At 42.9% G+C, this 16062-nt stretch overlaps 1 protein-coding gene across 1 annotated transcript in view; it reads right to left on the bottom strand.

Annotated features, from left to right (window-relative positions):
- Positions 1-4574: 4574 nt before the first annotated feature.
- The window catches only part of LOC125645380 (hepatocyte nuclear factor 4-beta-like), a 42302-nt gene continuing 30814 nt past the window's right edge, over positions 4575-16062 (bottom strand). Inside the window, exons 5-10 of the mRNA XM_075118449.1 lie at positions 15583-15738; positions 14866-14953; positions 11589-11741; positions 7955-8239; positions 7225-7338; positions 4575-5320 (exon numbers count right to left, since the gene is read on the bottom strand). Coding sequence (XP_074974550.1) covers positions 5184-5320; positions 7225-7338; positions 7955-8239; positions 11589-11741; positions 14866-14953; positions 15583-15738 — 933 coding nt within the window. The 3' untranslated portion in view covers positions 4575-5183. The remainder of the gene's footprint in view (positions 5321-7224; positions 7339-7954; positions 8240-11588; positions 11742-14865; positions 14954-15582; positions 15739-16062) is intronic.

Genomic DNA, 16062 nt, shown 5'->3' with positions numbered 1-16062 from the left:
ACCTCTTCCTAGCCATGCAAAACATACAACTAAAAATTTAAGGTAAGTGACAGATGCCGAAGCAGGGTATGTGCATAACTTTAAATAGTGCGGGATACTTAGGGAATAATATTTTGCATTCTTGTAAATTGTAAATCTGAGTAAAGATTGATGCATATTGTCTCTTCTCACTTCAAAGTATACCGGGCTGGAAAAGGTGTGCACTACTGTCTGTTCACTAGTACTTTGTAACCGGTCTTAAAACCTCTTCTGGGATTAAAAAAAACCATTTTTGTTTATGACTTTGTACAAATTGGCATGTTGAAATATTGCTCACCTTTGCGCACTTCCTTTCCACCAATCAGGATGGGAAAGTAAGGTACCAAACCAAACTGACTCTCAGACAGGCCGAAAACTAATTTGTCTTCTCAGCTGTTGCCTATGTATTTGGCTTTTTTTCTCCAAAAAGGGGGTGTGGGGTAGATGTATTCTGGATAGGCAGCTGCCTAGGGCACATCATTTCAGGCAATAGCTGTAATTCTGCCATTCCCAAGAAGCTGTGTACAATGATTTCCAGGTGACCATCCCAAACACTAGTTTCAGGAGTGGGAGGCTGGCCAGCAAAAAGAAAAGTTTTCTGCCTTATAGAAGGAAAGGGTAGAGGAAGAAGATGATGAGCCACTTGAAGAAGGGAAAGAGATGAGGGACCCATTTTGGTGGCCTTGGGAGGAACTAAACTGTTTTCTACTGAAGGCCCCAATACATCTGGGGTCAGCTCTTTCCCTACGTTAGAAGCAGTTTTCTACTTCTTTGAAGTATTCTTTAAACTGCAAACTACCCTTTCCATTTATATTGAAGACCATAGAAGATGGTCTTTAATATAGACTTAATGATAGGGGAGGAATCAAAGATGGGGAGGAGGCAAAAGCTGTTGAGAGTGCAGAATTGGGGAGTCTTACCTTAAGATAAGACAAACTACCATTTGATATTTTACTTGTGTAGCTTCCTGGAGAAGTTTTAAAACCAGAACCAGTTAATTCTGTAACTGTCCCCTTGAAGCATCACAAAATAGTCTTGTGCAAAACAAGCTTTGAAAATCAAGTAGTGGTTTTTCTTTAACATGGATACTTTGATAATTGGGATATTTCAGTAAACTCTTGAAAAGTAGGAGCTAAAGAAGACGTGTTGCAAGACTTCTGCTTGGCGTACTTTTGTTCAGTTTTCAGATGTCTGCTAAAATGGCTTCTGAGCCTCAGCTGAGGCAAAACCTACCTCCTGGTTTGCTAATCGGTAATAAAAACCTTATCCAAAACAATGCAGCCTCTTTCTTTACACTAGCTGACTCAAGTCTCTGGTTTATTTACAAAGCTGTGAAGGCTCCCATCATTTGATCCTTTTTTTCATTCATGGCAGATTGTATAGAAAACTACCTTAAATGCATTCATATAAACTCGTGCTAACACTTTTAATTGTATTTTGTAGCATGTTTTAACAATTTCTGATTTTGAGAAGTTCATACACTAGTAGTTAAGCTGTACTGTAGTCTCATTTGTCTATAAAGGTATGTCTGTCTACACTGCATTTGGGAGCGAGTCTTCCAGCCTGTTGAGACAGGCTTGAGCTAGTACACTCAAACTAGCAATGTCGATATTCTAGCTCAGGCTTTCAAGCACAGGAGGTTGGCTGGACTTGAGAGCATGAGCTTCTGGCTGAGCTGAAATGTTGACACTGATACTTGTAGTGGTCTAGCTCAAGCCCTGTTAGTGTGTCTGCCTGGGCTAGAAGGCTTGCTCCCAGCTGTTGTGTAGACATACCCTAAGAGGTCATTCTGTATGTTGCCATGTGACTCAAGTGGCAATTAAACTTCTTTGCAATGCTAATAGAATATGATAAAAAAAAAGGCTGGTGCTTTTTATTTTGAAAATGTGTCGTGAGCTGAGCTGTCTATATTCAAGTATAGCTTGCTGGTTATGTTCTGAATTTCGTACAGAAATAGGTAGCAGTCCTTTCAGCATTTTCCAGCTGTCCCACAGTAGCAAATCAGAGTAATTTGTATTGCAACGGTATTTAGTACCACAATAACAAAGTGGATGGTCACCACCACACATCACAGATGCATAGTCTAGTTATTAATATAAGTGAAAACTTATTGTGTACTGAATATTTCAAGTTTCCTTTGGATCTATAATACAGTAAGAAGTTGAAGTATACTCAAGACTATACCTTAATATTTTCCACATGCTTTGATCTGTTATGTAAAATACATATAAATAAAACGTTAAAGAAGTGGTAACACTGTGCTTTCTCGGGTATCTGTTTGTTTCAGTGAAGCAATAGACATGCTGTTGAAGTATAGAAAGGTCTCAGAATTCATCCTTGCACTTTTATTTAAAAAAGAAAATTCAGAAATCTGGTACAGCAGTTGCTATAACAACTTCCAAAGCATATTTGAATACACCTTAACAAATACATTAGAGATTTTTTGAAAAGCTTATGCTCTTGCGGGGGGGCCTGTGGAAGGGCCAAAGAGGGTGCTTCCTTGTGAAAAAGAATTCCAGCCAAGCAGTGGGGGGTTTTTTAACAGATAAGAACACAGTGTGTTTAGTTATGAGATGCTAACAAAACCAATTTGCAAAGATTTAATGTGATTCCTTCTTTAAATGTATTTACAAGATCAAATATCAGTATGTTGCCATAGCAAAATATTTCCCCCCATCCTGTTGAGCCATAAAGTACTAACTACACAAAGCTTATAAGCTATTGTGTGGCTTTCTGGCTATGTCCAATTAAACAGGTTGGCGTGTATTACTTGCATGCTTACCAATATCAGTTTGTTTTTCTAACCTTTATATGCTTTGGGTGAAAATCTTTAAAGAAAGGATATGCTCAGGAAAATCAGTGCAGAAACTTGAGCTACTAAAATGATTCGCAAAAGCAAAGTAAATCAGAATGTGGAGCTTTTCCATCTGAGCTTTGTTTATACATTACCATATTAACAATCTTCAAAGAATGGAATGTTTGCTCACTTGGTAGATTTATATTTAGCTACATTTCATTCATTACCACTACAAGAGCTTTGTGCAAATCAGATCGTGTACATGAAGGAATGGAAGTACATAATGCTATGTTTGTACACAATGCATGTTTTATACTGAAAGGTTGGTTGTTGATTCACAAACTAAAATCAAAATATTCTTCTAGCTTATTGACATCTAAGGCAATTTCACAGAGTGCAAATTTGAGGTCCAAAAAGTACATCTGTTATATTACAAATTGGGTTCATAGACTGGATAGTCAAGGGTTGAATTTCTGCCTTGTGCAGCACTGGGAAAGACTCACAGATCATTAAAGTGAGGGAACTAGCTGCTGTGGGAAGACAGCAGTATTAATAACAATTTCATTCTTTCCAACTGTGAGCTTATTCCTGTTCCTTCAAAAGCACGTTAAATGTTCAGTGAACTTTTGTCTATGTAAAAAACAAAGTGTTGTGGTTAGTTGTCTTGAAAATACTGTTGATCAATGTAGGCAGCCAACTAAGGTGGTGTCTGGCTGCTTTTTAAGAATACTTTTCTTGTATACGTTTATTATTCGAAGTAGTTGGAGCCTGGCTAACTTAGGAATTACACGGTAAGTACACAGGTTTCAGAGTGGTAGCCGTGTTAGTCTGTATCAGCAAAAAGAAGGAGTCGTCCTTGTGGCACCTTTGGTGAGCTAAAACCCACTTCATCGGATGCATGTAGGAAGATACATATACACACACACAACATGAAAAAATGGGTGTTACCATACACACTATAATGAGAGTGATCAATTAAGGTGAGCTGGTGATAATAGCTATGACAAAAATGAAAAAATATATATATATACATACACGCACCTTCCTATTGTATTTTCCACTGCATGCATCCGATGAAGTGGGTTTTAGCTCACAAAAGCTTATGCTCAAATAAATTGATTAGTCTCTAAGGTGCCACAAGTACTCCTCATTAAGTAGAGTGATATCCCATGATGTAAAAGCACCGAATAAATTTTTTTCAAAATATATAGTTCAGTGACAGATCCTTGGGAGAGCTGCTTTAAATAAAAATTTTAAAAGTCTGCATAATTCAGGGCTGTGAAGTTTTTTTTTTTTTTTAAAAAAGGATGTTTTCATACTGTCTGCTCCATGAAGCTACAGCAAAACTATATCTACATGCTAGGGAAAGTATCTTCATGTTTTAAGACTGTCATTTTTTTTCCAGATACGGTATGAAGCCAAGATGTTTACATGTGCATAGCACAAGCCTTTTTTGTTGGTTCCTTACATGTATTAGCAGTTGCATTGTTCCCAAGAATTATCTGCAATGTCATTATGATCAGCTCCCCCACCAACACATTAGATTTATAAAAGACCGAATGGAAGTATAGAAATGCGGAAGCTGGGTTCCAGATGTTTAAACAAATTCTGCCTCCTGCAGAGTACACCAAGTTAGTTAGAATAAAGAACACTTTTTTTATCCTTCCCAGGATGTTTGTCACAGACCAAATATGGGCTTCAGGTTTCAAGAATTGTTATATTTTAATAGCTGAACAGCCCTAAGCACAGGTTAGTCTAAATGTAAGATCCGTGATTCATAATCCACAGCATTATATGTTCTTTACTAACAGCATAAAAATCTTGTACAATACCAGGTCTGTGTGAAATAAGGAAGCCATACTCTGCAGGTTATGAAGAGCACCTCTGATCTATGCTTCCGACAGGCTTTCTCGATTTAGCTTGAATGACAGCAGGAGTGATGGGCGTGTACTTCAACTTTTAATAGAAACAGACCTCCTCATATGGCCTATTTGAGCTATAGCATGCTCATTAGCAATCAACCATAGAGATATGAGATACTTATTTATATTTCTGTAGTCAGGACCCCCCAGTGCTGTACAAACATGAAGCAAGAAGTCCCTGCTCCAACCAGCTTACAGTCTTGGTGGTTCTAAAATGAACAACAGCATCAAGTCCAGGCTCCTCCAGTAAAGAGGGTGATGATATAGAGAGAACATTGGTGAGCCACAGTCTGACAGTGCCATTTTAATCACTGACAGGAAAGGGTGTCATCATGAGATCTCATTATAAGCAGACAATTGCTGGGCGTTGCCATGGCAGAAAGCAGGGATGGTTTAACTTTACATAGGGACATTGGGTATTGCTGTTGGCTTCTTTTGCCTGTCCCTTATAAAATCTCTTGCTTGGGTACGATGGTCTGAGGCAGTATTTTCACAAGGGCCTCTGGCCCTGGGGTTGGGCCTGGTTTGTAGTCTTCGCTTCCTGTGCTGGTAGATGGAGAAGGAAGGGATGTTTCTGGAGATGCTGGAAGGGAGAAAAATAAAAACAAAGAATTAAAACATATTAGGAGACAACGTTTTGAATAGCACGGTATCTGCTTAAAGACACCAAAGTAGAGTCACAAGGATCAAGATGGTGGTGTAGATGCAAGTTCATGAACAGCACTAAATGCAGTACCTTAACATAGTTTCTTGGCTATCTTGAGTTGTCTTTATGAAATAACTAAAGATGTGCTAGCTTTAAAAACAATCCTCAATAGTTGATATGGTTAATACCTTTTTTCATAACAAAATTTCTAAATTGTTTTATTAATTTTATTTAGGAAATGACTCTTTGATCGTGGGGACCATGTAAGTTCCTAAGTGTCTGAGGCCTGCAGTCTGTAACACATTTATTCTCACAGCAACTCTGCAAGGTAGGGAAGTGCTAATAGCTTCATTTTAACAACGTGTTCTTCAGCAACCACTCTCAACATGCTGCATAAGGGAGGTGAGGCTCATCGTCCCCATTTCACAGATGGGGAACTGAGGCATTGAGAGACTAAATGACTTGTCCAGGGTACCACACGCAATCTGAGGAACTGAACCCAGCTCTCGACTTGCACCAAAACACTTGGAGGACAGGTGATACCAAAATGGTGGGGTAGCCTGTTGTGAATGCAGGTAGCTTCTTCCGCCTTTCACTTTGTGATCAGGGACTCGGTGCCGGGTGGGTTATTAGGAGTTTTACCAAGCAACGTACTGCATTGTCTTATAAATAGTCCTTGGGAAAATGTGTTCCCACTTCAAAGTGCTGATCTCTAATTAGAGCAATGACTCTCTTACTGTGCTCTGTGACTTGGTGGTAGGCTGCAGAGTGCTAACTGGTCACATGATGCTGGCTCCCCTTCTTGTGCCTAGCTGTTAGTTTAGCTCAATTTTCAATGCTGTTTATCTTAGAGACATTATTGCTAATTATTTTTCCGTGCACACATTTGCCGTAGTTCCTATGAGTATGAGCGGAAGAGGTAGTTCATGGGAATGGGGAGAGCCAGTTTTCCACAGCGTTTCTATTAAGTTTCAGTCCACACTATGGAAAAAATGTAAGGGGTAGAATTAGGGCCATCTGCCAATTCAGTGAATACCAACCTTAAGCTACCATGAAAGGAATAATAAAATCAGTGGGCTTTCTTAAAAAACCTCAACAAAAGTTTACTGGAAGCTTTAAAGATTCTACACCTAATGAAATTGCCTTTCACGCAGGTTGAATGGTATAATTTCTATTTTGCTGACAATTTACTTCGCATATAATAAAACAGATCTCACTGGCTACTGTATGCCCTACTTTCTGAATGTTTACACTTCTACCTTTGTGCATAAAGAATAGCATTACCAATGCTCCTGCTTTTTATTGAGAGTCTTGTGCTATTTGGTGGTGGTCTTAAAATCCCTGCTTCTGGATTCAGCTTTCATGTATAAAAAGTAAGTTTCTTGCCCTTATGGTTGTGGAAGAAACCTGGGAAGTGTGTAACCTAAAGGTGTAAAACCTAGAAGGCAAATAAAAAGGATCTGGAGTTTGTTTTTAAAATCTCATGATTTGAAAGGATAGGGTGGGGTTGACATGATTTTTGAATGCTTGGGATGTTGGTTGTGAATATTTTCTTAAATTATAAGTGGAATGATGACGCTGTCATAATAGGGCCTAGTGAGATGTAAGACCCAGTGCATTGTCTTCAGTGGCAGTTTTGCCTGGCTAAAAACTAAGGAAGATCCTGAGGTTTAGACCCCTATTTTGTCTCCTGCTGCTGGATCTAACACATGACAGGTCCCATTTAGCCCCACAAAGTCTAAGCGTGATGCTTAAATAAACCAAACTAAGCTTATAGGCCCAGCAGCTTCCTACCCAATCCCCGCACTATGCCTGCCAATAGCATAAAGATGGACACCTACGGTCTGGAATTGTGTGAATCACAGAACTCATGTTTGGTAAAGCTACGTGTCCTGGCAGAGGTTCCAGGTCGAGGTTGGAAGGTCCTGACTGGTATTGCACATCAAGAGTGGTTCCTGCATAGGAGCATGGAAAAGAAGTCATTCTCCCCATTGTTGTTAAACTACAAACCAGCAGAAGCATTCCTATGACCTGAGGCACGCCGCACATTTTTACAGGGAGCGGAAGAATCGCTGGTAGCGGGATCACCAGGAGACGTATCCCCAATTTCCTCAGTCCCTTGCGTCCCCTCCTCCTGCTCCCCTCTCTCCTGTGGCACCCCACCATTTCCAACTGTGACGCTGTCATCTTAGTTACCTAAAAGAACTTGATTTCTGCTGCTCCCAGCTCCAGCATTTTGGCTACTCATCTGTGGCCAATCACCCTGTTTGCAGGTGGCCCCCAGTTCAGCCCTGAATCTGATGTTTTCACAAGGTTACAATTTGCTTTTTGTATTACTACAAAATGTTGTACCCTTGAAGGGGGGTAGAGGGGTGTCTGTTCCATGCATGAGCTAATGAAAAAAGAGTCAGATCCTCAGCTGGCATGAATCACCATAGATCCATCAGCTTCAGTGCCAATGTACATCAACTGCTGATCTGGCTCCAAAGTCTCTTTAATTTGATCAACCTGGGGCATCCCTAAATACGGCATTGGTGTTAGCATTGTTGTTAAGGCCTTTGAAATACTCACGGTTTTCAAGGCATGCAGGGAAGAAAGAGGATCTCAGCGGGGGCGTACCTCCCAGAAGCATTTCTTGCAGCAAGCTGTCAATCCTTGCCACACCAAAGAGTTTCATGAATTGGACCTGCTCTATCATTTGCCAGGTGATGCTCTGGAGCGGTGGCAGGAGGAGGAGAATGTCACTGAACCTCCCTCGTGAGTCGTACTGCCGGTCGTTGATGTAATCCTCCAGGTTGACCTGCACCTGGAATCGCATGTTCTTCACCTTGCCAGGTTCGCTCAGGCCTTTACAGTCTGAGAGACAGAGACAGACAATTTACACTCTCCACACACAAACACACACAAGCTGGGACAGCTCTCGCAGTCAGCCAGACTCTAGAAGAAAAGATTAAATACACCGATATGGCAAGTGATGGTTTTTTAAAAAATATTTCTCCTTTAGACTAGAAGTTGGAATGGCTCTAATGTGGCAATATGGCAGCTCAGTGTTAATCTGGAAATAGTTCATATCCCACAGGGAGCAGAGCAATGTCTACAGGGAATGGTAGGAAAATAGGAGTTTGAGTCATGCAGGTAGCATGATTAACAAGCATGGGTGATGGGTATCAGAGGCCTGGGGAGGCTAAGTGTCCCCTAACCCAGGCCCTGGGGCCCTGCCCACACTCTGTCCCACCTTCCTTGTCCCTCTCCCCTGAAGCTGGCAGGGGCTCAGATCCAGCCGGTGGCCTGGAGCTCGGGGCTTGGGCCCACCGGCAGCCAGGGTGGCCAGGGACAGCTCAGGCCGGCCCGGGCATTGGGCCAGCAGCTCAGGCTGGATCTGGCCAGTAGCCTGGTGCTGGGACCAGCCTGGGAGTTGGGCTGGCCAGCATGGCTGGGATAGGCTGGCCAGTGGCTTGGTGTGGCTGGGGCAGGCCAGACAGGGCTCCTCTGGCTGCAGGAGGGGGGCTCCGGGCTCCTCTGGCCATGGTGGTTGTGGCCTCGGGCAGAAGGGATGGGGCCAGCGGGCTAGCTTCCCTGGTCAGGGGTGTGGGGAGGGTGGGTTTCACCTGCCACCCATGTTAACAAGCAAAGGGAAAGATATGAAGAATAGGAGATTAAAATTATTTATGCCCCAAAAGAAGTGGGCGAAGTGCTGAGGACCCAGCTGCTGCCCTTGAATTTAGTGCATGCTCAGCCCATCTGAAAAACCAAGTCACTTCTTTTGGGGCATAAATATGAAGTTAGTTAGATTGTGAAGGTGGAGCTAAGAAACAGCTGTTGCCTGAATGCCTCGTGTAAATGTGGTAGAGATTTTCAATAGATTCCCCATAGATTTTCTAGTTAAGTTCAGAGTCTTGCCTCGTATCTTCAAAGCACTCCACAGCCTGGGCACGGGAAAACTGAAGGATTGTTTTAAAGCTCCAGGATGAAAACTGCGGTTGACAACTCCCCTCCTTTGGCACAATGGAACCCTCAACATAAGAGTAAAGCTCATCTGTGTGGGAGACCCAACTTTCTCGGGGGGCTGGTCTGAGACTGCAGTATGAACTCCCCCAGTAACTAAACCCCTTCCCACACCGTTCCACTTTCCATTTCAGCTGCGAGGCACGTTTCTTTGGCCTGCCTTCTCCAACATCAAAACAAAGCTACAACGATATTTATAGTTGGGGGGGGGGGAAAAAAAAGACACTACCAAACTAAGACACCCCCTCTGTACAAGTGTCTCGCTTGGGGGAGGCTGAGAGAACAAACAACGTGTGACGGCTGTGTAGTCACATTTCTTAATGCAATACTGGCAGGCGCTCAGATACTAAAGGATGAGCTCAGTATAAAAACCTATATAGAATAGTAAAGGGAAATCGGGATCAAAAACTATCTATCCAAAGTAGTGAAAATAATCCTGAATGGCTTTGGGAGCCATCCAGTGCATGCTTCATGAGAGACCATCCTATCCTCCTGGGGGACTTCAACTGTGTAAATACCTTTGTGGGAATGGCACAGTAACCCGAAAGGGCTAACTGAGGGATCACACGCAGGCTGGGTCTGAAATACACTGCCCTGCTGGACCAGGAAAGAGGCTTTGTATACTGTAACTAATGGAGATGGTACTTATGGTATCTGCCTTTGCTTTTGCAGCGTATAAGCCTAGATGTGATATGCAGTGCATTTCTATTATTTTAATTGGATTTTCTCTCTATGTTCCTAACAAATCTTTTCTTATGCCAGTCCAGGTGGTTTTTAGGCTGTTTGGAAATTTCACCCAGACTGTCCCAAAGAATTGAAGCAACTTTCAATGTTTAAGGAGAGGTAGGTAAGGCTGGGTGCCTGCAGTTTAGTCTCTTCAGGACACTCATGAAGAGTATAGACTAAGGAGTCCTCTCCTATTAGGTATGTTGCTTCAAGGCTGCAGCCCTCCAGATACACAGGAAAGGGCTAAATGAGTTGAAGACACATATGGTGACAAGTAAGTGCCAGTAGAAGAATGTCTCATTTGGCGTTGGCCTAGGTTCAGTTCTCCAGCTGTAAAGTGGGGATAAAAGGACTCAAGATGCAGGGAAGAAAGAGGATCTCAGTGTTGTGAAGGGCTCAGATATTACAGTAATGGGGGCCATGTGAGTAAAAAGATAGGTGTGGGGGGAGGGACAGAAGGATGGATGGATAGCACTCAGCAAGGGGTTAGAGTAAAAAAACGCCGCTGTTCAGGACCATGTGAGCTAGGAAAGCAGCAGGTCTCTGAAGTTCTACTGCAGGCCAGGCCTTTGATATGCCCTCCTCTCTTCCTGTCTGCGAGGTGGCCCCATCCTATCCCCTTCAGTCATGGTTTGCTCTTTGTATCACTCCCCCTGCTGAGTCTAGCCCAGGGTTCAGCAACGTTTGATCAAACAGCTCAACTCTTATCACTTATTTGACACTGGCCTGCCCAAAGAGTGTTATTTTTTTAGAGCCCAAGCATTTGTCATGCTCTCCCAAGCCCTGGAAGGTGCCTTCGTTTGTCTCACTTGGAGCCTAGTCCAAAGCCACCGAAGTCAGCAGAAAGACTCCTGACGGGCTTCGGAGCAGGCCCTAATTTCCCGTTCTCTTTTCCCCAAATCTTCTCTTTATTCTGTCATTTTGCTCTCTTAAGCCATGACCGTGAGACGTTGCAGCATCCTTCCTGATGTTGATGGAAACTGCAGGCAATCAACACTTCTCATGGCCTAACCATTTGTAGATTTTATGCTCCCTCCTGGTCCCTGTTTTAATTCCCATTCTGTTGCTTGGTTAATTCACTGAAAAATTAAATATAGGCATGCATGTCCTCATTTTCTATTGATATACATCACTGAGTGAGGCCAAACTCTGGAAGCAGCTCAATTCCTGCAGGTTCTGTAAGGTTTTGCATGTGTCTCGGATTGGAGCAAATACTTTGCTTTAATACTTACAAACCTTGCAATTATGCTTCTTAGGGGAGATGAGGGAGTAGAGCACCACAAAATGAAGGAGGATCGACAATAATGGAATTTTCAAGAAATGCCATAAATGATCCTCCTTCTTCCCCCCCCACCCCAGACTGGACCCCTCACTCCACCCACTTATGTGCCATTTTAGTCCTATCAAGATTCTTCTCTTGGAATCCCATGATCTGCCACTGATGATAGTGGTTTGGTAAATCTGAGAGACTTACCTGGGTCAAAGAATATGATCGCTTTAAGGCATGCATACTCATTGTCATCAACCTGGATGTCACGTAAGGGCTTTACCAACTCATCCAGGATTCGAATGGCTACGCGAGCAATTTCCAGTTCTGGGCAGTGCATTGGAATGATGAAATCATTTCCTGAGAAGATGAAAAAACATATGTCTCAGCCATTTATACCAGCTCTTTGGACAAGGCGCATTATTAAATCACCCATTTCTTCAGACACCAACAGCCATATTTTCAGAATGCAGCATGTGATTGTGTGTATAATTTGCACATGCAGTTTCATGGTCAAATTCAGAATTGACATGGGCGAATAACTACTTAGATGCATTTGTGTGCTTAATTACCCAATTTGTGCACGCAGTTGCCATAACCATTCATGCAAATCAGGTTGACATTATGTGCTGAGTAACATCCTGTTATACCTGTCTGAGCATCTGACCACAAGACTATCATAACTCATGTGTAAGGCTAAGATTTTTTCACAGATATTTTTAGTAAAAGTCACAAACAGGTCACGGGCAAAAAAGAAAAATTCACAGCAGCCGTGACCCGTCTGTGACTTTTACTAAAAATATGGTGACAAAATAGGGATCTGCAGGTCCCCACACTGTCGGAAGCAGGGCAGCTGCGGAGGGGCTAGGAGCTGCCGGCAGCGGCTAGGGGCTGCGGGGTACCCCTGCTGCCTCCAGCTCTAGGGGGTCCCCCCCATCTATGGGGGCTGAGAGCTGTGCGGTGCCCCCGCCTCCCCTGGGCAGCCAGGAGCTCTAGGGTTCCCCCACTGCCTCCAGGAGGTCTGGGGTTCCCCCACCGCTCCCGGCAGCCCAGAGTTTGGGGGACTTCCCCCACCACCCACGGCGGCCTGGAGCTCGGGGGGGTTCTCCCACTGCTCCCGGTGGCCGGGAGCTGTAGCGGCAGCCAGAGGCAGTGGGGGTACCCTCGGGCAGTGGGGGACCCTGCAGCTCCCGACCAGCACAGGCTGAAGTCACGGAGGTCGCTGGAAGTCACAGATTCCGTGACTTCCACGACCTCCATGACTAAATCATAGCCTTGCTCATGTATAATTTTTTGTAGAACTAATTTACCCAAGGTTGGCCAACATAATGTTGTTGAGACCAACCTTTTCCCCCCATCTGCAGTGGAGAATCCTGACAGTTTTTTAAATGGTAGAAGAAAACACCACCTTAAATTACAAGGGAATATCTATCTAATCTAAATATCTGATCTAATCTCTCTTTAATATTTCTAAAGGACCTATTACCTTAATGTCTAGGCATTAGTATCTAAGGGGATGACTACATCGCAAAGTGACAAGGTGATGGCAGCATGGTATGCATCCCTGTGTCTGCTGTAATTTAGCTAGCACAGGTAGCAATACCAGTGTAGATTGGTGACAAGTTAGCAAGCAAAGTACATATCCAGGGACCTTAGAGGGCTTGGACTCCGGTTGCTAGCCTGTGCTGAAACTGGTGCCACCATGTCTACACTGCTATTGTTCCTCGTGCTAGCTAGCTTAAAGCTGACATGGGTATGCCCACCCATGCCCACCCAGGCTGCAATCACACCTTCCCTTTGCAGTGTGGACAGAGCCAAAATGCTTAGTAGAACAGTGAGCGTTCAACATGCATTAGCAGAGGTAACATTTACATGTTGTCTCTAGCTAAAGCATCATTTTAATTTTCTGACGATTCCAACTCCAGCACAAATACATTGAACTAAAACTCAAGGCCTCCAAGACCCATGTATGAGTCTCCCCACCTGGACTGGAGATAAGGAGTGAGCTCTTGTCTCTGCGGTATTTCTCCCCTCGCTTTTTCGTTGAGCCAGTACCAAGTTATCCATGAGTCTGAGGATCTATGCAGTGGGAGTTCTATGAGGCTGAGAGGCTGCACGTCATCTCTTCACTGGCTCTGTGGAGATTCCCCAGCAGGACAGTACAGCCCTGGGAAGTAACAATCCTCCTTAAAGAGGACTCCTATGGAAGCCACTGACTGTGGAAGTCCTATCAGAGCGGCTCTTTTGGAGCACCAACGCTGTTAGGTAGCATAGGATACCTGGCATTCTGCTGATCCTTCAGTATCTGTGCAGATCCTGGCAATATCTGGGTTCTCGGAACGAGCCTCATGATCTGTTTGTCCCCCCCCTCAGTGGACCATGGGGAAGAAAGCACCTCACAGAGAACCTCATGGAGATTTTCTTACCCGTAGCCCTATGGGTTTTTCCTTGGAATGCAGAGATGCGGCCCTGAATTTAAGGGGTGACCATTACAGTCTTTAAGTTCCTACTTGGGGAACAAATATTTAAGAATGGGCTCTTCAGTCTATCAGAGAAAGGTATATCAGGATCTAATAGCTGGAAGTTGAAGTTAGACAAAATCAGACTGAAAATAAGGCATACATTTTGAACAGTGACAGTAATTAATCATTAGAACAATTTACCAAGGATCATAGTGAATTCTCCATCACTGACAATTTTAAAATCAAGTTTGGATGTGTTTCTAAAAGCTCTGCTTTAGGAAGTATTTTGGGGAAGTTCTATGGCGTGTGATATACAGGAGATCAGAGTAGATGATCACAATGGTCCCTTCTGGCTATGGAATCTATGAATTAGATACTCAGAGGCATAAACCTAACAGAGAGCAAATCATGCAGGTTTCTTCCTCCAAACTCACTGTAAGTCTGCCCTCCAATGTTCCAAAGCTGGGTTGCTACAAGGTTTATTGTGCCTAAATTTAAACCAGGAGGGAAGCAAAATCTGAAACCCAGCTTTATATCGACATTCTAGCAATGCTATAGAAGCAGAGGGGTGGAAGGTGCATGTTTGCATGTAATTTGGTGTCATTTTATAATTGAAGTTACCATGTCAAGGGGCCACAGTTTAATTTGTATTTAATTTTTTTTTCTTAGTCATAACAAAAAAAATTTCATTCTAGCAGCCTGAATTATCAAGACAGTTTGTTGGCTAAAATACAACAATGATCTTGCCTATTTATATATTGTCTGACATCCAGAAAGTTCCCCAAGCTCTTTGGTCTACAAACAGATGTACAGGCTTTATGGAAAAAGGACTTTATCCACCATGGCAGGGCGGCCACCTCTAGAGAAAAGTAGCAACAATTTAACAGCATAAAGCATAACAGGTGAAATATACCTTAGCTAGTTGAATGCAAGGGCAATTGCAGATGGACAGGATACATAATGATTATCCAGCATGTAAATCTGTGCAAACTTCAAAGCAAGAATGAATTATATTATTTTACCTAATAATAGAAAATCTGTATATGGTATTGACCGTTTAGCAACTCCCAGGAGTAGGTGTTCTCCTGCATGGGCTCTTAGCAAGACAACCTGCAGATCACAGGGAAGAAACAGAGCGTATTACACTTCGACAGCAGACAGAGGAACAGTCAGGTGATTGATGTGTACAGAATGGGGAAAATTCTGCTTTCATTTAAATTAGTGCAAATCTGGAATAGCTCCACTGTAGACAATGGAATTACTCCTGGGGTAATTGAGAGCAAAATCTGACCCTAACTTGACTATAGCTTTGACTCTTTAGATGTTAGAAGCATTACATTTACAAAACATTAAAGCAAAACTCGTTTTGCAAAGCAAAAGAACAAAGGAGAACACGTTTTGTTTGATATTGCCCTGGAAACAGTGGCTATTGTATCCTTCTACCAGCAGATAACGGTAGAAAAAATACAACCTCCCTTTTGACCCATCATTCCCAGTGCTGGCTCAGCTGATTATATGCAATATTTTTCTTGTCTTCAGTGGGTGGCAATCATTTCTAATGAATTAGTAATAACAAAAGCCTGGCCCTTTGAAATTCCACCTCTCCTGCAAGGAATTTCTTGCTCTACATGGTGAATTCTACTGAATATCACCCAGTTTGATGTTAAAGAGCAGGGACTATGTGTTTATATTAAATATAAATGGATTGAGGGAGTGACAGACACAGAGTCCTATTTCACCTGGTCATCCAGTGGAAGTTCACAGAACGCTGGGATATATTTTGCCCATTCGACAAGGGCTAAAAGCTGCTGTTTCATGGACTCACACACATCATTGATGGTTGCAACCTTCTTCATCGCAATGTCAGCACTGTGCACTGGACTCAGAGCTGAGTACTGAAAGAAAAACAAAGCAGAATTTGGATGTAGAACAGACTTACGTGTTGCTTTGTTGAACAAAATGTCTGGTCAAGTAGAGCGTAATACGTGTTTCCTACATATCACGGGATTTATGGTTTCCATAGAGCCATTAATTTTGTCCTATCTCAAATATAATGTTTGACATTCATAACGATTTGCGGAGAACTGTATGTTGGATCCAGTGTTGAACGTAAATGACGCAAGAATGTTTGCAGTCTCCACCAGGTGGTGCTGTGTCACAACAGAGGGAGTAACATTGTAAGGAGAGTGATCACTTTACATAAGCTATTACCAGCAGGA

The sequence above is a fragment of the Caretta caretta genome, chromosome 12 (genome assembly GCF_965140235.1).
Source record: "Caretta caretta isolate rCarCar2 chromosome 12, rCarCar1.hap1, whole genome shotgun sequence".
Taxonomy (NCBI): Eukaryota; Metazoa; Chordata; order Testudines; family Cheloniidae; genus Caretta; species Caretta caretta.
Note: the sequence above shows the minus strand (reverse complement) of the source record. Positions and strands in the feature narration are given on the sequence as shown.